General features: G+C 28.2%; 2 protein-coding genes across 2 annotated transcripts in view; one reads left to right on the forward strand and one right to left on the reverse strand.

Moving 5' to 3' along the window:
• Positions 1–3,425: 3,425 nt before the first annotated feature.
• Positions 3,426–6,337, forward strand: LOC136986998 (uncharacterized). Its single transcript, XM_067284632.1, has 3 exons — positions 3,426–4,178; positions 4,583–4,757; positions 6,143–6,337. The coding sequence occupies exons 1-3, from the start codon at positions 3,633–3,635 to the stop codon at positions 6,313–6,315; spliced, it is 894 nt and encodes a 297-aa protein (XP_067140733.1). The 5' UTR covers positions 3,426–3,632; the 3' UTR covers positions 6,316–6,337.
• Positions 6,338–6,519: 182 nt separating this feature from the next.
• LOC136986999 (ubiquitin-conjugating enzyme E2 A) overlaps positions 6,520–25,108 on the reverse strand; it is a 49,420-nt gene continuing 30,831 nt past the window's right edge. The window contains exons 3-5 of the mRNA XM_067284634.1: positions 23,204–23,319; positions 14,252–14,340; positions 6,520–8,055 (exon numbers count right to left, since the gene is read on the reverse strand). Coding sequence (XP_067140735.1) covers positions 7,891–8,055; positions 14,252–14,340; positions 23,204–23,319 — 370 coding nt within the window. The 3' untranslated portion in view covers positions 6,520–7,890. The remainder of the gene's footprint in view (positions 8,056–14,251; positions 14,341–23,203; positions 23,320–25,108) is intronic.

Consider the following 25,108-nt stretch of genomic DNA (forward strand, 5'->3'; position numbering starts at 1 on the left):
AAATTTATGAAATCAAGTAATAGAATTGTTAGTTCTTTGATCACAATTATGGTTCGTATCTGAAGAGAACATTGAATATATGACTCATGCTTCAAGAGCTGAATGTTCACGTTTGAAGTACATAGGCCTATATCGACCTGTTTACCTTACTGATTAGTCATTTTATGACTATACTTAAAATCATTAGTTTTTTTTAATCATTTTCCTTCAATTAAAACGCATAAATTTTTTATCACCTTCATATAATTCGCATTATCTTGGTGTATACATCTTCCTATATTACATTTTATTGCATGACTTTAATTAAAGAGTGGAAAGTTTAAGAAAGCATTTAGAAAGCACGATTGATATACCGAACAATATTTTAAATGGTTTTACTAACTAAAATGTATATTTACTGGCCTAAGTATTTATAATAATGAAAGTGCAAAACACAAAATAATGGCTCAAGATAACATTAACAGTATCTTCGTTTGCCCTATAGACTTACCATTGTACCTTTGCCACTTTGCCACGCATGAACCATTGCACCTTTCTCAAATCTCTCTTCAGTGGCATCATCTACGGGATAAGAGCTTTAATTTGATACTTGAACCGTATTTTTGCCCCAGCCGTTTAGTCAATCTAAGTCAGACAATCTGAAAATCTCTCTCAATTAATATATATATTTCTGCAAGTTGCTGAAACAATAACGATGAGCCCGATTCATCTGGATCTTATTTAATTTCTGGGGTCAAACTCAACCCTGAGCCTACTCTACAGATTGGTAGACAGGATTGGCCCTTTATCACGTCGGACATTCGTCTGTCTTCTTGTCTGTTCGTCAGAGAAAATGATAAAATGTTGAATTTAGAGTAGCACCTAAGGCGAGATTCCACTAATAAATTATAATATTTATTACTGTTATTTTTTATTTTTCTTTATAACATGCAACGAGGGGCACCGAAGCTTGTATGGGGCCTAGGGAATATCTGGCCCTCTGACATTAGGGATAATCCCAGTGGCGTGTTATAGCTCTATTAGGGATTAGGGACCCCATATACTAGTGTTGACTTCAGACATGTTTCATAGAGAATTTTTTGGAGGAAATATTTTCTTATAAAAGATTAGTTCTGGGCCCCATGCAATTGCCTATAAGATAACGCACCACTGGGTAAGATCAGACAGAGTGCCAGCAGGACCATTTAGTTCCAGTCTAACATAATTCACTGATTTTGAGGCCACTCAATGTAAAAAATCGCGTTACAAAATACAGATTAAGTTTTATTTTATTTGTTTGACTTTATTCGCACAATTTTAAGGCTTTGGAGAGAAATGGGCCTCAGATTTCTAATTGATACGGCTCTACCCCCTCTCTCGGGCCTAAATTATGGAATGTAACTAATCTTTAGAATGGTCCTTTATATTTTAGTGAATTTGCTGAATCCAAGGGGGGAAAAATCAGTATTTTATATTATTACGTTACAAAGAAATATATACAAGGTGATCCAAAAGTCAGTTAACTGTTCTTAAAATACATCTAGTGTATACACGGGTAATCTCCCCGATAGCGGCATTTTTCTGCAACAGTTTCATTTGATAAATAATACATTGACATTTCTAGTATGCAAAATTTCTCCCCTTATCACTACTCAATTAACACAAGACATAAATATGTCTACAATTTTCGATCCTTATCAATATGACCCATCGTTTCTTCAACTAAAAAACATATATATATATATATATATCATGCAATATTTGACCAAGCCCAGATACAGAGGAAAGCCGTGAAGGCCCCAAAATTTAGTTTTCTATAAAAAAATACACGCGGTATTTCTGATTTTATTTAACTCATATATTTTTATGGCCATCAGAGAGAGTGAAGCCCTACATTTGCGAGTGATCCGGACCCCATTCACCTCTCTCGGGCCCTTTTATTCACAGTTACAAGTTTCACAAAAATTTTCGGCAGTGTTTTCAGTAAAATCCAGTAGATGTCGCCACTGGAGTTTCTCGTCCTAATTACGTTTTACCGTCGATAAACATCGATTATCGGTAAAACAATTCGTATAAAATGCAATTTTAAATGGTCTTAAATGTAATATTTTAAAAAGTAAAAGTGTTTCCTCTACTCGGAAATGTGTTATGATTAATTTCCTTAGCGAGAGCAGCCAAAAAAAGCCTACGCCAAGCACTTGACCTTCAAAACACACCAAGAAAACTGCTATACTGTTGCAGACTTGAATGAAATAATCTCGAGTAAAATATTTTAAAAAATTATAATTAATTAAATTAATAAAAATAAGCATTCCAAATTTGGTTATTTAATAGATTTAAATTTATTTTAAAAACAGGAAGAAAAATATAAACAAATTTCATCCCTGAAAATTCAAGGATTTCCTGCTTAATATTTTACGTTTATTAAAAATTTTAATTGCTTAAATTAGAATTTAGAATAATAATAATAATTAATTCTTAAACGTAATTAACTGCCCGAATTTTCAAAAAATTCTTTTTTAAAAACAACAAACAAATCTCAAATTAGTTTTTCCTAACCTTTGAACCGTTACAAAATAATCTTTCACCGTTAATGATTTGCTATTTAAAAATGAAAAAAAAAATTCGAGAGAAAGATAATTAAATATATATATATATAAAGGTCCTTTTTAAATTGTAATTTATATCTCAATTATAATTATTATAAAAACTTATTGAATTTAATTTCAAATCCGGAATCTTGATAGAATATTTTGGAAAAAAGAGGTCATTCCATGTGACAAAGCGCAGGCGACATTCCGACAATTGACGTTTATTAATAAATCATGTTAAATTTTCTTCCATTCAACATTAATTCATTGAAGAACAGAAACTTCCATCTAAGAAAACACATTTTAGGCTTGACTTTTTCTAGAACTCTAGAAAAAGGTTTATAATAATAATAATATAAATTAATTCTAGAATTCAATCAATAATGATTACATTGCCTATTGTTACTGTACGTGTTTAATTCTTACAACTGTTTTGTATACATACAGCAGACTCCGTTATCTAGAATTATTACGTAAGTAATTAAAATACTCTAGAATCGAATTTAAATTCGATTCTAGAGTATTTTAATTACTTACATTCTAGAGTATGTATAAATTAATGATGTAATAAGTAGGTAATAGATGATATTTATAGAAACGTATTGATTGGTTAAATTCTAGATAAATTTCTAGCCGTTGTAGACAATTAAATTTAAAGGTAGTCAATTAAAAACATAATTTTTTAAGTAGGGAGGTCTTAGGTAGTTGTGTGGAAGATACGAAAATAAACAGTGTTACTTATGACGCAATCGTAGTTTAAATATAGTTCTGCCAAAGCAGCGCTTCGCCAACCAAAGAGGATAGAGATGCAAGAAGGGAAGGAAAAAAAATAAACAAAAAGAAAAAAAAGGCCATTCGGAGCTCGTCGTTTGCCAAGCGAGATCTAAAAGAACTGGTTCACGTGTCTGCGATGCGTTGACCCTTATATTCTGACACTTTTTCAAACTAGTTTGCGAAGTGCGTACAACGATTTAAGGGCGGGGCCGCGCGGTGGAGGATTACTAAATCGTCTTTATTAAGATATAGGAAATGCGAGCGCCCTCTCGTCTACACTAAAACACAATGTCTAGTTTCGGTTTGTCGTGTAAACCAAGGCCCAGCGATGCAGGAATTTGCAACGATTTGGGATATCGTGACAAGTATCTGGAGGCCCTTTATAAAACACTACTGGCGGAATGCCGCGAAATGACCAAAGAGGACGACTGGAAACGCGTGGAAGTTTTGGAAGTGGGATCGGGATACGGAGTTTCTACTTACCAGATATCGGAATGTATACCCGAAATCAGATCGGTTTTGGGTGTGGATGCGGATCCCGAAATAGTCGACAGCGCTTTCGAGTTGCACGCTGACGAGAAGGTCGATTTCGCTTGCGCCAATATCGAGGACATCACTAGCTTTAATATCAAATGGGCAGGAGCTTTCGACTGGTTGTTTTCCACTCACCCCCTTTTGTGGGCCAAAGAGCAGACCAACATCCTGAGGAATTTGATGTGGTGCTTGAAACCCGGTGGTCGTTGTTTTTTCGCCGTTCCTGCGAGCAAACCGCCTGACGTACACTCGGCAGCTACTAGGGTAATAAACTCGACTAACTGGAAAAAGTACTTTGAAGTAAGTTCTTAGTGTTTAATTCACGTGTTAGGGCACACTGAGTAGGTTAAGTGTCGCGTTGTTACTAAAGTAGTGTGCTATTTCTGTTTATAAAATTATAAAATAGCGTTTTCAACAAGTATTGATGCAGAGGAAAGAATAGTTTTAATGAATCCAATACTTCCGGGAAGTATTTAAATAGCAATTAAAGCTATTTTTAATGAATATCTGAATAATTTTTGCCTATCTGCAACGTTATTAGTTAAACTAAGAATTAATTGTATCAAATTAACATCACTCACGTTCTGTAGCTGACAATACTAATGATTCATTTAGTTACACTTGCCGCGTGCAAAGGTTGTGCGCGTCGTGCCGGGAGGACAAACTATACGTATTTATCATTCGTGTGTCTTCTTTGTTTACAGTCGATTTCTGACGTAGTCGCTGACTTGACGGACGAGAATTTTAATCGTTTGTGGTTCCATCATCCACAAGCCGATCGAGTGTATTCGGCTCTGTTAGAACAAGTGGGGTACCAGGTGTTGCACACCAGACAAATTCAATTTCGATACGTGTTCCTCACAGAAGACGAGTATAAAGGTAAGGGTTTAATGAATCGAAATATTTATAATTTAACAATAGTCAACGTCTCCGCTGTAGGAGTAATCGCGTCGCGTGGAGTCGAGACAACAGTTGTTGCATACTGTTATCCAGTAATTGTATTGTATAATTGAGGTTCGCGACGCGACGCGTGCGATTCCTGCAATTTATTTACACGTCACTCCAAAGCGACGTCAGCATATTCCATTAATAGTGTTTTAAATAACAGAATATTACATCTCCGCACTTAAAAAAAACCTCTTTTAAATTACAATTATTTTGTCATTGAATCTATTTAATTTTTTAAGAAATTTGATTATGCTAGATTAAGGTTATTATTATTACATTTTATTAGAAGTTTTATTTTTATAGAAAATAATACATTTATAATTTAATATAGATTCATAAGGAACTTTTCTCTTTATAACATTTATTTTTAAACTTAAAATCTATTTATTTATTATATAAAAAAGTATAACGTCTATAATTCAAGACCAAGGAAGATTGCCAATAATGCATCTGATGCAAACAGCTAAAAAAATATACTGGAGGGGAGGAAAAAAAATGCTAATTGGTTAAAAATACAGTTTGTCAAAAGGCTATTTTAAAATGTCTTCAAGTTCAAAACTATTTTACGGAAATAATATATATTAATTTTAAAATTTACATCTAATCGTTAAAAGAAAATTTTACATATATACAGTAAAAACCTGTCTAAATGAAAATTCTGCCAAACCAGTATCAGTTTAAGCAGATTTTACTGTATATAATACATGTATTATTTAATGAATTATCTATAAAAGACCCTGCTTCTACTAAATTATGTTTAAATTAAACAATTCAAAATTAATTTATAAATTACAGGGTGGACTAAAAGTCAGTTAACTAGTATAAATACATATGTTTTTCTTTACATTATTTGCTTCTTGTCTTTAAGATTTAATAGTTTAATGGTCCCAAAGTTTTGTTAAATGAAGGAAGGAATTGCACATACTGGAGGCCAGCAATCGTGTAGCACAAGTTTATTGTAAACACGTGCTAAAAATTCGGCATTTAGGACCATAGGCCCTCGTCCTTCTAACACAATGTTTTGTAACTTTTCACCTGTGAAGGGCTACCGCCAAAATGCTGAATTGTTAGCATACAGAAGTGTTTACAATGATGATCTATTATTATTATTATTATTATTATTATATTATTATTATTACTGGTCTCTAGTGTGTGTGATTCCTTCTTTCATGTAACAAAATGTTTGTGAATCAATTAAACCACTAAAACAAATTATTTTCCTTTGTCTTACAATATGCAAGTGTTTCTGTGACCTGGTTAACTGATTTTAGGTCCATCCTGTACAGATATATATTTACACAAAACTTTATATTTAGAATGCTTGAGAGAGATATTCAGGAAACCCATTGAAACCGTACAAGAAAGCAAGAGGGCGGCATTGATTAAAGACCTGATCAAAGCGGCCACCAAAAAAGTCAAGAAGACCAACAACAGAAAGTATGTCTGGTCCATACACTATGTAGCGGTTATAGCGAAAAGACCAGATTAAATTAATCTCTCTTAAACAAAGATTTCAATTTTAGATGTTTCACTATTGATTGTTGCTGAATTTTCACTTAAGATATTAATAAAAATTAGAGTATATTTAAAATTTTATATATATATACATACATACACACAAACATAAAAAAAAGACTTTGTCAGTTCAAACTAAACAATAAACAATGTATTTTTATAAATTAAATAAAAAGCATTATCAGTTTTTGAAGAGAATTTTTCTTACACATCTTTATTACTTTTTTTAAATGTAAATGAACATTACAGGGATTTTTGCTTATAGCAACTTAAAATAATGACTCACATTAATAATAAATTTATTTATTTTTTCATTCTTTTAGTCAGTTTTCCAGTCAACTGAAAGATCTGTAATGATACACACAGTTTTCTATACTCGAAATATTTTTTTCTTTATGTCTAAACCAGTAAAGCAAAGACTAAGAAGAAAAATAATTGTATTTTTTTGTTTTGTATGCTATAGATAGGAAAACATACATTCCCCTAGATATGGCTTGCAACTAGTTCCAGCAGTGTTCATTTACAAGCTTCTTTGGTATACAGATGAACAAAGATATTCATATATTCCGACAATATTCATTGTCGCTTTATTTTTTTTTGTTTTTCTTCTAAATTTTTAACAACCAATGAACTCAAATGAAAGATGATATACTCCACAAGTACATGTATACAACTATTGTCACTTTAAAAGGAAATATTAGATGAGGATACCAATTTCTTGATATATAGCATATACATATATGTATATATATACTGTATATATATATATAGTGGTATATAACATTTTCTTTCGATACTGGAACCATATCAATATCAACTCTGAAGTTTTTCGCAGAATTAGTTTTAAGGTAATTTCTCGCTTTTTTTTTGTTTTTAAACTATTCCTGAAAGTAAAATTTCTATGGATATTTTGATATAGAGGTAAGGAATCTCCCAACAGAAATCTTTAAGCTAATTAGAGAAAAGCGTAAAGATCCATTGCACTCAAATAAAAATATATTGTACATTACTGGGAGTACTGACTAAACCCATTCCTTAAAAATTGAAAGCCACTGCTGGTGCAGTTTTTGTAATAATTAAACAGCCCAAATATCTACATAGATTTTCTCTAATTGTATAAGTTACGGCAGTAAAATCATAAGTGGAAAATAGTAATATTACAAAAAAAAAAAAAAAAAACAAAACAAAAAGCCGAAGACTCTCTCTATATATATTTGATAAACAGGAAAAAATATAAATTACATAATAACTAATTAATTATACATACAAGATGTACAGCACGTTACTATCTCTTCCGAATTGATTTATGGCTACTAATTACACTGACAGAAAACAAATAAAATAATTGAGAAATCCGTACAGTTTATCAAAGTGAATTTTTCTGGGAAAAAATGTCGAAACTTTCAGGCAGGCAGCAAATATTCATTCACAAAAGTATTCAGAATTCACTGGGTCATGACGAGATGATGCCATGTTATAAGGGAAAAAAGTGTACAGTGCGCAATCACAACTTCATAATTTTAGCTAAGATATCCATGAAGATTAGTCTCTAAGAATCTTTTCTAGCTTCCTTTTCTTCATCTTCATTAAAGTTCAACCAGCTCTGCTCTACAATGGTAGCTACCCTTTTTTCGTATTCCCGTCTATTCTCCTGGTATAACTGCGCTGCTAAACTATTCGCAGGACTATTTGGATTCGGTTCGTCCAGAAGAGACTAAAAAATTATAAACAATCAGTTTACAAATAATGGAGAAATAAACAAATCAAAATATATCAAATTTATTACTTATTAATTTAAAAGAAAATAAACAATATATTAATTAAACATAATTTCAGGTTAGAAACAATTTTCAGTCTATAAAACTAAGTTTCAGATTAGAAGGTTATTCCAAAATATGGGAACAAACTTCGGGTGGTGATTCCTGCCAAAATAAGAAACAAAAATGCCCCTATAAATATTTATCTAGAAATGCATAGCTAACACAATAAAGGATTTCTTACACTGCATAAATTCACAAAATAGTACATCACATCTGTCTGTCCAGTCACAGTTGCTTGAAGTGTCTCTAACGAGTCTCTATGCAAGCATTACATCTCATGGACTGATTCACCTTTTCATATGTTTGTATCTGAACAGCATTACAGATGGCATTCATACAATTTACAACAACTATGTGAATACCATCTTTATTGTGTGTTAACTATGAATTTCTTGTCTTGGTAGGAATCACTATCCAAAGTTTGTCTCCATATTTTGGATATACCCTGTAAAATTTACTATGTCCATGATCATGAATCCCTATATGTAAACATTTTTATTCTATATATCAATGTATTTTTAACCTTACTTTATATATATTTTGTTCTTAATATAGGACAAAGAAAACAATATCATTAACTACTATAAATAATGCTTTATTTACACTAAGATGCCTCCACAACATTTGCAACTTTTTCTAAAATACTAGATAGAATTATATAGGCTATTTGGGAAAAACTGACAAATAGTGTCGTAGTGTCTTACATAGTGGTACTTTAATTATCTAAGAATGTAACAAGGGAGGTGATAAAAGACAAAAAAAATTGAAAGTTAACTTTAGCTTTGTGTTGTGAATTAATACTTACTTAAACAACTTTTTGTCTGTCTTCTCATTTTAAAATAATAATTGCAAAATTCATTGTATAAATTAATCATTTTAAAAATTCAATAATAATTGTCTTTTAGAAGGATGCATTTAATTTTAGCAAGTATCGACATTAAAACAGAAACAATTAGGCAAGCTTTAACTTATATAAGTTTCAAAAGCTAAATATAAAAATTACTAAATTTGCACAACTGTTCTTCACATGAATTTGAAATATGATTTAGAAAGTCAGAAATTACTGTGATTTCTTTCTTTTAAGTTTGTTACATCTAATAATCTGTCACAATAATTTAAATAATGAAACTGATTGTAACTGTTATGATTATATTACACATAGTTTGCAGTGAAGGAACACTTTTAAAGTGACATATAATATCACAATTACACAGTTTTTAAAGAATTATATTTAAATGTCGAAACATGATAACTTTATAAATTAACACCACCAATCATAAAATCTAAATAATTGAATTCATTAAAGAACTTAAATGGAAGTTGACTTAGAGTATCATCCATAATTTTTGAGTTTCTGAAAATCATATATATGGCTGTAATGAATAATAAACTAAATACTGATATTTCTGTTTTCTCTATTTATAATATTTAAATAAAACTTGAAAATAGAGGAAAATTTCATTTCAAATAAACTCTCAGAATGTGTGCAAAATCACTGGAATATTTTTATCCATAATTTAGCAACTTTCTGAAAAAAGCAAATAAATTATCTTACAGTTTTGATGTCATTGCCATTTTTAATAAGTGATTAAGCTACTACTGTTGTTACACACACACACACACACACACACACACACACATATATATATATATATATATGTGTGTGTGTGTGTGTGTGTGTGTGTGTGTGTGTGTGTGTAATGTTTCCAAATTAAGATATTAGAAATAATTTTTAGTTCAGAATTTTCCAAAATATAAATTACCCAATGATCCAAAATATACAATACATTCTTGTGCAGTGGAACCTCACTTAACGAGCATAATTCATTCCAGAGTCTTACTCGTAATGCTAAATACTCATTAAGTGAAACAATTTTTTCCATAGTAATTAATGTAAAATACGATAATGCATTCTGTGCCGAAAATTCTCAAATGTTTTATGTATAACGTTTACTCAAAAAAAATTGTACAATATACACTGTTAAGGAGTGTGAATCATCATCATCTTTTCATCTAGAGTGGAATGAACCATCCTGGAATGAGAATTTGATTTGCAGAAACAACAAAAAAAAAAAAAAAAAAAATCACAGCTAATGTGTTTGATAAACACTCCAAATGATATGCCAAATTCTTGGGTTATGTAAAGGCTATAATTAAATATTAGAAATTAATTAATTTGACTTGAGATAGGCAGTTACGTTTCCATCTCGTATTAAATTTAATAATTATAAATAGTTAATTTTTAATTCAGACATTAAATTTAATGACCCAAGAATTTGGCACATCGTTTGTCGTGTTTATCATATAACAGGCTATGGTTGTTGATGTTTATAAGTAATATGTGTGAACACAAGTTTGGAAAAATATGTGATCGCAAGCGTCACTAAGATGCTAACGGAATGAGTGCTAAACACAGACTGATGAAGCATGCCGCATGCGCACAATTTGGGACTTCCCCTCCCTCATCACTCGTTATGCGAAACATCGCTTGTTAAGCGAGGCAAATTTTTACAATTTGTTTTGCTCGTTATGCGAAATACTCGTTGTGCGAGGTGTTCGTTAAGCGAGGTTCCACTGTATTTAAATCATATTATAAACCTATAACCCTGTAATTGTAAAATATAGTGTTAGTACAAAACTACTAATTATTCTTCAAAACCTCCTTGGAAATGAATTTCAAATAGATGCCTATTTATTTTTGAACAATTTTAGTGGGTCAAAATTCAGAAGTAAAGTTAGAATGATGCTTAATAACCTTACCATAATGCCTATTTTTTCACTAGTGTTAATAATTAAGTAATTTAAAAGTTAATTATTTACACTAGTTATACGATTGCTGTAATGCATTTCGCTGTTTTTCCACTACTGTGGAAAAATAGCAAAATGCATTATGGCAATTGTTTGACATTGATTAATAATGTCTGGTTTTGAGAGGCTTAATTAATCTTAAAGTTTATAAAGATATAATATTCATACCTTAAACAATATCTTACATTGATCTGCTTACTATTAATGCATACTAGCAGATTTTATTTCTGATTAAATGTCTTAAAGATGTAAATTTATTTTTCTAATAAAATTTTATATATTATTATAAACAAACTGTGAGAATTTATCCAAAATGAGCATATATTATTTCAGACATATACAAAAGAAATAAACTATCTGAAGAAAGCCAAACAAAAGTTGGTAACATTATATGTAAAAAATATTCTGCAATATTTATAAATTTAGAAATTAAATTGAGTGAAGTTTTATAAACAACTGATTTATTGACATTTTTATATAAACACAAAGATGGTTTTAAAAAATGAGACTTTAACACACCAAATAGAACTTCACTTGAAACAATGTCATCTTACTGGCTAATCTGTCATTTAAAGACACCTGCATTTTGTTAAATATGAAAGAAAGAAAATCTACAAATATAAACATCTCAAAAACCAATAAAGCCAAATAATTGCCAAATTAAATTGGGCTCTATTAATATTTGTATTTAATTATTAATAGTAGCAATAATATAGCCCAATTTAATCCAGCAATTAGGTTTGAAGGAAAATCTACAAGATAAAAAGATGATTTTTTCTCTCAATGTTCTTATATTCTACTTCAATAGAATATTAGGAAACTAATTATTTAGACATAAATATCAAGAATATTTATACAGTAAGACCCCCACTTAACTTGGGGAATGCATTCCTAGATGACAAAGCACTAAATGAAACTGTTAAACCAGGTCATTTTAACATAGAGTGAATAGGGAAAAGAGAACACGCAACCAAAAATATGCAAATTTTACTATAATTTTTAAGTTATTTTTATATTAATTTACATAATAATGTATGTTAAATAACACGTAAACATATGCACACAGAAATGTAAATTTCATTTTTTGTGACAAAGACCCTGGCTCTTCTGAAATTCTTGTGTTTTGTGATAAAGTACATCATACTTTTCCTTTCACAATAGTCATGCCAGTCATCTAACACTTTTCAGGGGAAAATTTTTGAATTGAAATAACATGACTTCCAGTTTGCATCGGATGTTCATATATAGTTAATTGGGGCCTCCTGCCCTAAGGTTTCCATATCTGATCTCATCTTTCGCCTATCTAACTCCATTCTCAGAATCAAGGAAAGATGAACAACAGACACAGTGGAAATTTATAGGTTTACAATTTTTTCAAATTGCAGCCTAATCTTGTTTAAAAAGAGATTTAACAATAATTATTTGTTTAAAACACACTGATATACTGTACTGCAGTCTGTATTTTATAGTATGAAAGTGTATTGAAATAATTTCATATATTTTGAATTCCCAATTTTTCTATTATTTTTTCTATGGATAAATCTTGGAATAGAGAATCGAATAGTCATTTTGACATTAATTTAGAACATATAAGGTAATTATGTTATAACCAGTGTGTAACTCTCAATCCAAACTAATTTTCATATTAAGTTGCTTTGATCAGTGGTTCTCAACCTTTTATGTCTCACTGCCCACCTTCAACTGAGAAGTTACATTCCTATTAAATGGTAAGCAAGGATTGAAATAATAACAAGAACTGGAAGATGTTGACTTGAAAGAGAGACTGACAATGTTTAAGTATGGTTTTCTTAAGGAAAATTCCTTCATTTATAAATTGTGAATTTTTAATTTATGAATCAACTGTGCAATTCTTTTGTACTTTAAAACACCAAAAAATTATTATTATAAGTTAAATAATGTTTAAAAAAAATATTTTTACCAAGACCTTTAGTGTGAGGCTTGCAGCTGATGAGAAGAAACAAGTTTTTGTATATTGGCTGGAAACTTATTAGGTATAACCGAAGATCTCCCGTTTTCAATATCAGATGAGTGACTCTACTAAAACTCAATTCAACCAAACTAAAAATTTAAAAACTTATAAAGAAATTTTTTTTCAATATCTGCACTAATCTAGAAATTGTCTTGGTTGTTCCTGAATCTGATTGAAGTGCTGAATTGCTTTTTGGATCCACAAGACATTCTTGTAGTTCCAGATCCATATTAGCTGCATTTACTCCAAATGGATCCACACCCCATTCAAAGATTTCCATGTCTAGTAATATATGAACTTTACTTTCATCTCATCATCTAAATTTTATTTTCCCATGTTTTTTCATTATTAGATTTTCAATTAGGACTTCTGTAACATGAAACTTGAGAGTTAATTTGTACAGAATAGAAAATAAACTTTAATATTCTACTTTGTGAATTATTATATGGCTGCCCTTAATGACCATGGCCCCTATTGAGAACCACTAGTTTTGATAATTTGATTTTTCACTAATCTGTGTTTTATATAAAAAATAAATACTGTAGACAGAAGCAAATATTGTACAAATTATATTAAAATGTGTAATACATATTATATTGACTTCGTAAAAATATGACAAACAGAAATTACTGAGAAATTTGTTTCTACACTAAATGTTCCAGGGAAAAATCAAACAAAATTGGTACACTACATTATAAAGTCAAAACAATCATAAACCTATAACAAACGTAAAAAAATAAAATTTCGATAACCTCCATGGTGAAGAAGCCAAGTCTAGTGTCTGCTGACAATTTATGCAAGAAAGACACTTACTTTACCATCATCCAATATTTATATTCATTTGTGACTCATTTAACATGTATAAAATCCATACTTCTGAATTTAGGTTTCTCTACATAATGATTTTCTGCCTACACTTTGTCTACTTACTTTCTGTAATAAAATATGAGAAGTTACCTCTCACATAAATTGTATCAACAATCACAATGATTGGGAATGAAAATAAAAACATTTATAAGCAGAAAATTTTAAATGGATTATTCATTTTTAATATAAAGTATTAATTATAAATTATTTTGTGTAGTATATTTGATGAAGTGTTAAATGTAAATTTTGTTGTCTCTGAATTTCAGTTGTTTTTTTTTTATACTGAATATAACTTCAAATTTTTTTTATATATTTAAAATATTAATTTTCCTGATAGAGGGGTAAAATTCAACACTTAACTGAATGGAAATCAAAATAATTATAAGAAAACATTAATATTAGAAACTATTAAAAAAAATACTTGCTTGTATTGAAGTTAAAATAGCTGAAACATCATACGTTGGGCTCCACCTATTCTGAAGAATATCAAGGCAAATGCTTCCATCAGCATATACTAAAAATAAAATAATATAAATTACTACTGATTATATATGTTATTACTATTAAAGATTTAATAGTAAAACTTAATGACACAAAGGCAATTTAATAAAAGAATTTGAAAAACTTACTTTTTCTCTTTATTAAATAATTTAAGAAAGTATACATTCATATCATTAAATAATCAATGAAAATAATAATGTCAACTTGCAATATAACTGTGTGTAAAGAATATTTATATGTATATAAAAAAAAGTGTTCTTATATTTCCTGTTAACTTAAAAATAATCAAACAGGCCTATACAAAAGTTCTAAATGAAATTATCATTTGTTGAATTTTTAATTATAAAATTTCTAAAATACTATTGATTTACAATTTATAAATCAATAGTACAGGATATTTCATAATGTTTATCACAGTTACAACAATCACTGCAAGAGAACTACTGAAATTTCCTCAATGAAGCCAACATTAGATGGGGCATAAACTCGATTGTTTTTTAAATTTGGCAACAATGGAACAAACATTTTATCTTTCATGTAACTCCACAAAAATAAATAAAACAATGTGAGATCTGGAAAGACTGTGGCCAAGATCACCTGACCTCAAACCGTATTTTTTTTTGTGAAGTAGAATAAAAGATAAGATGTTCATCCCACTGTTGCCACATGATATCATCAAGCTAAAAGAGAGTTTGTCACAGCAGTGTCCGTTATCAATGGGCCCATGTTGCAAAAGGTATGGCAAGAACTGGATTATTGTATTGATGTCTGCAATGTCATCTATGGTGCACATATTGAACATTTATAAGTGTTAAAAAACTGTTTTTCTTTTCTGTCCAGTGATGGTTTCGTTGAGGTGAGTTCGGTATTTCTCTTGTATTTTTTACTATGTAAACATTATAAAAGTTTGTAAGCTTTGTTTTTATATTTTTGTTACCTGTTTATTAATTTCAAATGTTCTGAAATTAATAATGAGACATGTTCTATATTAATGAACATAAAAAAATTTTCTTAAATATCCATTCAATTTACTTTAATATATAAACCAGACTCAATTGTTTTCACTCTATTTCTCAAGATATTTACCAGTTTGTGTTTATTAAATAAATAAAAGATAAAAATTCCACCTCCATTTTTTAAATCAAATATACATAAAGTCTGCTTATAACAACAGAAATCCAGTATTTAATTACTGAAAAATTTATTTGAGGATTCTTCAATTGATTCAACAAAAACTGAGTGATTATAAAAAGAGCACAGAAACTTGTGACTTTTTTCTCATTACCGTTTCGAAAAAAGATTTTGTAAACAGTTATGTCTAGTAAAGAAAAATATTTTTTTATTGTTACATAATTCATTTTTTATGTGAATTTTTTTTCATTGTAGTTTTTGGCTAGTTTCTGGCAATACCCGCAAAAGAATTTAACAGATATATCCGTCCCTCACCACTGCCATACAATTGCCCTTGACGGATATATATGTCGGTCATTGCAGAGTGGTTAATTTTTCCACTTTCAGAGCAATTTGCAATGATAATAGAAACATTAAAATCCTAATTTCAAATCTATTTTGCAAAATAAATTACAGATTCTTGCTCAAAGGTCTTGAACAGCAAGATGTACTTATATTGAAGCAGAAACTAGGAAACCTCACTGACAATATATCAGTAAATTAATAACTAAGTGAAAGTGCCAGTTTAGTACATTTTAAATCATGCCATTATATTCCTCATAAAAAATTACATCTATTAGACCCATTTTTGGCCTTACAGATAGTTCTCCTTTAATTTCTAGAACAGACAGAAACACATTCAAAAAATATGTATGTTAGGTAACATTTTTAGTCAACAGTTTTATCAATTAAACTAAAATTAGACAAACTTTTAATATGAATTATGTGAGTGAATAAGTACACCTGCATAATACAGTTTATCTAAATTTACAGAATTAAGAAATGCTTACAATACAATTGTTAAAAAATTTAAAAATTTCTGAATAATTTTATCTTGAAATATAAACCTATCAAATAGAATAATATATATATATATATAATTCTACATTTCATATGTGCATTATGTGTATATAGACAAGAGTAATTACTTTAAAAATTTACACTTATAAAGATATAATTCTAAAATGAAGAATTATTAAATCAAAAAATTATGTACAATAAGGATAACTATTAATATCTTAACAATATGCCAAAATCTTTTGTCCAGAAGATTTGTTAAAAGACACGTCAATGATTTCCTGCAGGGAAAAAAAGATGATTTTTAAACAAAACTTAAACAGTTGCATTTAAATAATACATGAATACAATACAATACAATACAATACTTAAACACTTTTGTTTTGCAGATTTAAAAATTCATAAAATGTGATCTCATATTTTTTTTTTTTTTTAAAAAAAAGGAGGAAAATCTTCTAAAATTAAAAACAAACAAATTGCACAAAAATCATTCTGTATAATTAAATTAAGATTTGCACTTTATTTTTTATAATTATTTAGATAAAATTCATTAAATTATTATATTACAAATAATAATATAAAAAATAAAAGATATTTTAGTCATAAGTGATCATCAGTACATAAGAATTAGAATAAAATTAATAGTTAAACATATTGTTTACAATTTAAAACAACTATTTCTCTTGCTCTAGATCCAAACTGCATTTCAGTTTTCAAGGTTTGAAATTATTAATGGCAGAATTTGCATGGTAAAAATAAAATAAGAATTAACAAAAATGAATGCAATTAACATAATACATATATATCACACATTTGTTAAATTATCCTGAAATTTAACCATAATTATAAATCTTTACAGTCCATAATTATGCACAATATTTTTTTGTAATAAAAATATGCCAAATTTCTATTTTAATCAGTCATAACCTAATTTAATATATTCAATTAAACTTGCCTCTCATCATTTTCTTATTTATTTGTTTGGTTTACTTAATATATGCTCCCATTAAATATTTTTAGATCATTCATATAACATTTACAACTAGTAATATTTACTCCTTTCAATTAACGTTTCCAATTACTGTCACCTCACTTCCCAATAAAAACATACGAGTTTCAGTTATTTTCTTAGCATTTCTATTCTATGATCTAATTGCAGTTTTTGATTTTATTTAAGTATTCTTAAATAATTTCATCTACTAAGCTTTAAACAGCATATCTAATAAATGTTATTGTTTACTAACACAAAACTTGAAAATATAATCTTATTTACTTAAAAAAATAGATGAAATAATATTGTGAACTCAAATATTTATTCATAAAATTAATATCAGTTTGTTTTCAAACATCCTGCACATTATGAGACAAACAACTGCAATATTGAATTGGGATACTTTACCACTACTATTAATAATTAAATTCTGAGTAATTTGGTACTAAGGTAAGGTGTCTCTTACTAAATTTAACAATTTGAATAACAATCAATAAAGTAGCCCAATTCAATATGGCAATTGTTTGGTTTTATTGGTTAATAATAATTTGGTATTGTAATATTATAGTAACATTTTTGTCTTTGACTATATAATTACATATGTCAAAAGTAATGAAACAGCATACAGGATATAAACATCTCAAAGCCCAATGTTTATATCCTGTACACTGTTTCATTAATTTTGATATATGTAATTATACAGTCAAAGACAAAAATGTTACTATAATATTAAAATATCAAATTATTAAAACTTCAAATGACTTTAATAATAATTATACAGTAAACTTTTATCTGATAATAATCTGGCATGACAAAATAATAATTTCTCTCAAACATTTTTGGCCATATCAAACTGCCTACTTTGGACTTTTTACTGCAAAGTTCCAATTGAAAATCCTAAGATGAGATCATAATAAAAAGTCCAAAGGTGGCCATTCAATATGGCCAAAAACATTTGCCGTATTATTTACTTGTATTTTACATCTTGATTAAAAGTTACTTAAAGTATGTAGTGTTAACCAGTTTGCCTTTTTTAAGTATATTAAAACATTATCAAAATATGGAACTGTATTTATATAAATAATAAAATGGTTAAAGTTTGGATAATACTCTTTAATAAAATTAAACCTTAATGCACAAATCATATTTACCTAAAAGTTTCAAATCTTACCTAGGATCAAATGCATTATTTTGATAGGTCTTTTGTTCTTTGGATTGATACCTGATTTATAAACTAATACATAATCTTTATCAATATGAAATTTTTTAAAATAGAGATTAAGTATAGAAGTCAGTCATTTGTTATATAAACATTTTTGAACTTCATAATACAAAATCGGCTATTTTCTAACAGAACAACTTCCAAACTGAATAAATTAAATTTTAAAAATAATTTACATTTTATGATAAATTTTTTATTATGTTCTTAAATTTCACATATAATCAAATCTATGTCCAACATTCTAATTCTTTTACCTATTTACTTCAAACCAATACAAACTAAACCAAGTTAAAAAAACCAATAAATTATTAATTATCTATTAACCTATAAATACATTTAATCATCATCTAATGCAGGGGTCCCCAACCTTTTTGTACCTAAGAGCACATTCTAGAATACCGGCCGGACGGCGGGCACCATTTATTTTTCAAAGTGAATTTATACATGGACATAGTTAATAATAAATACACATAATGTACAGAAAACATTTAATTCCAAAAATGTAATAACATACACAAGACTATTAACAATAATTTTTACAAAACAAGTAATTACTAAACAATGCATACAAAATCTACAGAGTATAAAAATTCTTTATAAAAAATATAAATCTGAAAGTAAATGTGATTTTTGGCATTGCATTTCATTGACCATTGCTTCATAATTAGGAGAGTACGATGATATTCCTGCTCGTAAGCAATCGTCAAAGTGTTCATCTGTAAGTCGTGATCTGTACTTTGATTTTATGATATTCAAAATGGACCGGTTTATTTCATTTCAAGTATGGAAAATTTGGTTGGTGAAGATTTGGCGGAGGGGAAAAAGAAATCGGTCGCATTTCGCTTTGTGCTTTTATCTGTGTTGAACGCCATTTCTACTTTTGAGTGGTTACATTAAAAACGAAAAAACTTTTACATAGCATTTTATTGAAAACCGAAATATTTTGATTTTTATCGTGGTCGCACAGCAGCGGGCACACGTAAAACGATCGGTGGGCGCTATGGTGCCCGCGGGCATAGGGTTGGGACCACTGATCTAATGCATGTCAGATACACAATCTTTTGGAAATTTTCAAAAAAAGATAATGTATTAAAATGTCTTTACATTTTATTCTTTCTTCATACGTCGGGAAACAATAGAGCAGACCTTTATTTGAAGCTTCCTATCCACCTCAATGTGTAAAATGTTATAAATTTCCCAAAAATGACAATGGCACAACTCTGACATTCTGGTGACTGCTCTGTTATAACATTTTACATTTTGAAATGGATGAGAAGCCTCCAAATAAAGGTTGACTTCACTGTAAGACCTATTTCTGAGATTGAAGAGAGAACAAAATGTAAAGACATTTTAACATATTTACTTTTTTTGTAAATTTTCTAAGCATGTGCTTATTTTCCTTAAATACATGCTCTTAAACTTAAACTTAAGCAAATAATATTAGAGAAGCAAAGACCTAAAAAGCAAAAAGTTATAATAAAATTCTATTTTATTAGAAATTTATTTATATATTAGTTAAATCAATACACATTGATATAATTTTTTTGGTGAATAATTTGTAAAAGCTTTTTAGAAATATTTTTGCATTGCAGTTGATTCATCAAATTCAGATAATTAATGTTTCACATATATTATTTGTTATTTATTATTGTTTATTATTGTTAATTACATAGAAATTTAATAATTTGTGGAAAAACAAATTATAAATTCTGTTTAAAATTTAATTTTTCCATTTTGAAGTTGTTTTCTTACTGAGCAACTGAGGAATTAAGAAATTTGAAAATATTTTTGATATAGTAAATTATTAATTACTGCAATAACTATATTTTTGTATACAAATTTATTTAGCCTAAATAATTTTAATTACAATCACTGACAATTTAACAGATAAAATCAGAAGAAAATGTTAAACTTCGGTACACTTTTTCTTTAATATACACTTTAGTAACACCAAATAACTACTTCATTTGTAAATTTAACCATTAGCTAAAAATTTTACACTGAACAAGCGAGTTTTCATCATTTTAGAATGAACAAAGTTTTCGTCAACAAAATGGCAGCTAAATATTTCTGAAAATATTAGAACTGCAAGAAAATACATTTACAGAATAATCTTACAACTGATTGCTTAGTTAATTATATATAGAAGAATTAAAATATCAGTGTTAATGTTTTCAGTGTACTTCATGCCAAAAGTAATAGCATTAAAATTTTTAAAACCAATATTTGTAAGTGTAAACTTCGAAATATAATTAAATAGTTTTCTAAAATTCACTATTTAAGAAAATGTTTCAAATCACTATGAAATTATGATTTAATTTGACAAAGATAAAATGATATATAAGGAACTAATAAATTGTTTTAGTGTTTTTATACATAAAAATTCAATTCAAAAGAAAGACTCATTATAAAAACTTATTAAATATGTAAAACTTTTGATTACTTTGTGAACAAGAATAATATTTGGATCATATACTACATTAGGAATTTGTCTATAGTAAAACAGAAAACAGTTTAATTTAAAGGAAACAAATAAATATATATGAACTGTTCAATTTAATCAACTTCATATAAATATAAAACCTTTCGCATTATTTGTCTTTTAAATAGTAGCAAGATTATTTTTGGTACTTGCAGGTTATCCTCCTGTACGCAATGTAGTGTGTCGCTTTCCATTCTCACCTATCTGTCATTTTCTGTCGCACTGCTACAGTATAGTTTGAAAGGATGATCAAACAAAATAATTCTTTGATTTGTGCAGAATTTAGTTAAGTTTAATTCGTTTCAATAACATTTTAAAATATTTTTTCATTTACAAAGTCAGAATAACTAATTTTTAAGAAATCAAACATATTTTACAGTGTTTAATACCACAAGCTAATACACAGATTAGTCTTCAGTTTGAGAATGTGTGAGGATGGGACAGTTTGTGGAGAATGGATTATTAATACAAATTTTCAAATTTGTCTATCTCTGATGAAACTGATGCTTCATATTCCACAGAATGGTATTTTACATTTTGAAAGTTTTCACAAAAAAAGATATTAAAATTAAGTTATACTTAGAGCAAAAAAATCCAAAATATGCATGTAACTAAACAAATATAGACAAGATGTTGATATACAATAAATGGAACAGACAAATAAATGGAATGGCATAAAAACTACAAAAAAGGCATAACCTATTCAACATGAATAAGTTATGCCATTTTTGAAAAAAACAACTAAATTGGTATACAGTCAAACCTGTTTTTATGCGGTGGATAGGGACCGCATAAAAAAAACGCATAAGAAAAAAATCTGCACGAAACTTCACGAGTGGCTATAATAAATAGTTTTCGCAACACAATTAAAAAAATATTTTTTTATGCAGTCAATAGGGACCGCATAAAAAAAGTCTCACATAGAAAATAACTCAAAACCGTACGAAATAGAATTTGTTGACAACAGATGTCAGCACTTGACTGCATCGTCTCGTCTATCGTCTGTTTTACATATTTTTGTCCAGGTGGTGTTTTTTGACTTAAAAAATAAATTATTTCATTTTTCGCATATTCATGCAATAATATTACTATAATAAGTTCATTTATGCTATAATAAGTCAACGTGAGACATGACAAATCGCACGAGACTAGTCGCCAACTATACTGCACAAATAAAAAATCGCACAAAAAAAGACCGCATAAAAACAGGTTTGACTGTATTTCCGAATTTGTATGGAGATCATTTCAAATGGAAGGTTATGCTTCATGAGCTACAGAAAACAATTGTATAAAATGTGATCATCCTATTAGACCAGTACTTAAGAGAAGTATTGTAATTATATGTAATGTTATTACATTTTACCATTTTACAAGTATTAAGAATTAAAGAATCTATGTATGATGCAGTAATAATAAATATAAGTATTACTTGTACTTTTATTTACTAAAAAATTAAAATTATTTGAATTATTGTTTCATTGAGAAAAAAAAATTAAGCTTGTGAAATAGACAAATTTATATTTCTATTTTTGCATTGTGCACAGTGACTGAAATGCAGCCCATATGGAAAGATAACCCACAAGTACATTATTTTCTGATAATGCTTTAAATTAAGCATTTATTTAATTAATTTTTTACTGGTACTTTTATGGCTTTTTCGTAGAATGATAATATTTATTCAGGTAAAATGAAGAAAAGTTAATTTTACATTAATATAAGAAATTAATATAAGATTTGTTTTAATTGTAATTAATTTGTGATAACCTATTTTAACCTTTTAATGTAACTTTTATGTATATTTTACTTTGTTACCTTTATAAAAACATCAACTGAAGACAGACTCCAAAAGAAGCCGAAATGCATTTTGGGTGTATTGTATATGTTTTAGATTCAATCATTGTAACATTTCTTTATTCTTTTGTAAACTTAGTTATAAAATAAAAAAAATTTTTGTAATATCATATTCACTAGTGTGATATGATTTAAAATTTAAGTAACTGGTTAGGTTATCACAAAAACTTAATGTAACTAAAGGGCAAAAAGCAATGAACAATATACTTCTATTCATATTGCTTAAAGACAACCATTACATAAAAAAATAATGTATTAAACATAACCAAGAGAATTCAACTAACAAAATTAAGACTGAAAAGAATCAACAAATTACATTTTTATTTCAAAATATAAAAGAAACATTTAAATATTTAACTTACCATTTGGATGAAACATTTTAGATACAAATCTCACTGTTGGTGGTTTATTTGGATATTCTTCCGTAAACTCAAGTGTAAGTTTAAAAGTTCCATCCTCAAAAGGGGTATCGTGAGGCCTAAGTTGGTAAATTAAAATAATGTTAATTGAATGGATATCAATATATAAATTTGCTTTTTTTTTTTTTAATCAGTTACAATTTGTTATAATAATCTATTTATAAAATTCAAAATAACAAATTATTTGAATACAGGTTGTCCTTGATTTTCAGATGAACATGTTCCTAAAAATGTGCATGAAAATTGGATGTTCGAAAGTTGAGGAATAAAGTTACATGTTGTAAAAGTGATTCTGTTCCTTTAGAGTTTATGAGATTTTATAGTTTTTCTCCTATTAAGGCAAAAAAAGTTTAATTTTTATAATGAATAAAGTATAAAACATTATTTTAAAATGTTAACACCACAAAAGAAACAAAAAAAAAAACTAATTTTCACAGATGATTTTTATGTTACTGAAAATCAAATTGCTAGAAAACATCAATTAATAGCTCAAAGTTATTTGTCGGCTTAAAAAATATACAAAAAAGTGAAAATTTAAGTATGGAAAAAATGAGTTGCATAAAAAAAAAAACAATATCCAGAAATCAAGAACCACTTGTACTTTATCTTATATAGGTAAGAGTTTCAAGACATTTTTCCTGCAATATTTTTACTACAGGGCAAAATCAAAGAACTGAAACTTTAATAACTACAAACATACCAAACTTTATTATAAAAAATATTTCAGTTTCTTCTATAACAAATGTTTTTGTTTGGTTTTAGAAATTTTATGCTATACAAAATCAAAATAAAGCAATGAAATAAAAATTTCATATTAAATTTAATCATTAATTAAAAAAAAAAGCTTTACATACAGATCGTAATTCCAACTTTAAAGACATTTGTTATTAATATGTAAGAAACAATACATTTAATGAGAGAATTTTCAATCAAGAGTTTTGTTTTGACTGAAATTCAGTCATTCAGACTAAAGTTCCTTATGCTGTTACCCAATAATCCAGAATCATCGACATGCAAGAATTCCACAAATCAGAAGGTACTTGAACACATGGTGTGCTAAAGACATACTGACTGAAACATTGCAGTATGTACTGTACACATTAATCATTGTGAATGTTCATTTTGAGCAATAACACAATCATTAATGTTTTTGCAGGTTTTTCAATTAATCTTAATACAGTATAGTCATGAAATTTTTCATCTTCAGACAGACTGAACAACAAAATAAATATAGAAGCATATACCAGCATGCACTAACACAAAATGTACAGTACAGCATTATCTGTAACATTTGAATTGCATATAACTTATCAAATTTTGTGAAAATATAATCTAGCATTTTAGATAATATGGCACGACTCTGGTTCTGCAGGTGCTAGATTAACAAATTTCTATTCTATATAATTAGAAGTATTATTCCTACATATAATTATGAATTAATTTCAATCTTTACATGAAGAAAATCAGATTAAATGTTTATTAGACAGCAACAGACTATAGTTCCATCATGAGCAACCTCTGGCCATTGGATCACATCTGGCCCACAAGGTTCTAATATGCAGCAACCTGGACTTCGACAACAATTTTATTCTACTATTTTCTGTCTCATGCCATTATGTAACCCTAATTAAGCTGATATTCTTCACAAAGAACATTCAAACTAAACTTGATCAGTGAAAAGATGAGAACAGACTATACAGTACTAGTTTGTGTATTAAACACATTATCTTAGTACCTGGTGTAGTGGTGGTTATAAAGTATACTGGTACTCAGCAGACAAATCCTGCAACTCTAAAAGAAAAAAATATATATGTGGCATGGAAAAGCTTAAGAAATTCTCATGCAAAC

The sequence above is a fragment of the Centruroides vittatus genome, unplaced genomic scaffold (assembly GCF_030686945.1).
Source record: "Centruroides vittatus isolate TY-2023 unplaced genomic scaffold, ASM3068694v2 scaffold_1431, whole genome shotgun sequence".
In the NCBI taxonomy this organism is placed as follows: domain Eukaryota; kingdom Metazoa; phylum Arthropoda; class Arachnida; order Scorpiones; family Buthidae; genus Centruroides; species Centruroides vittatus.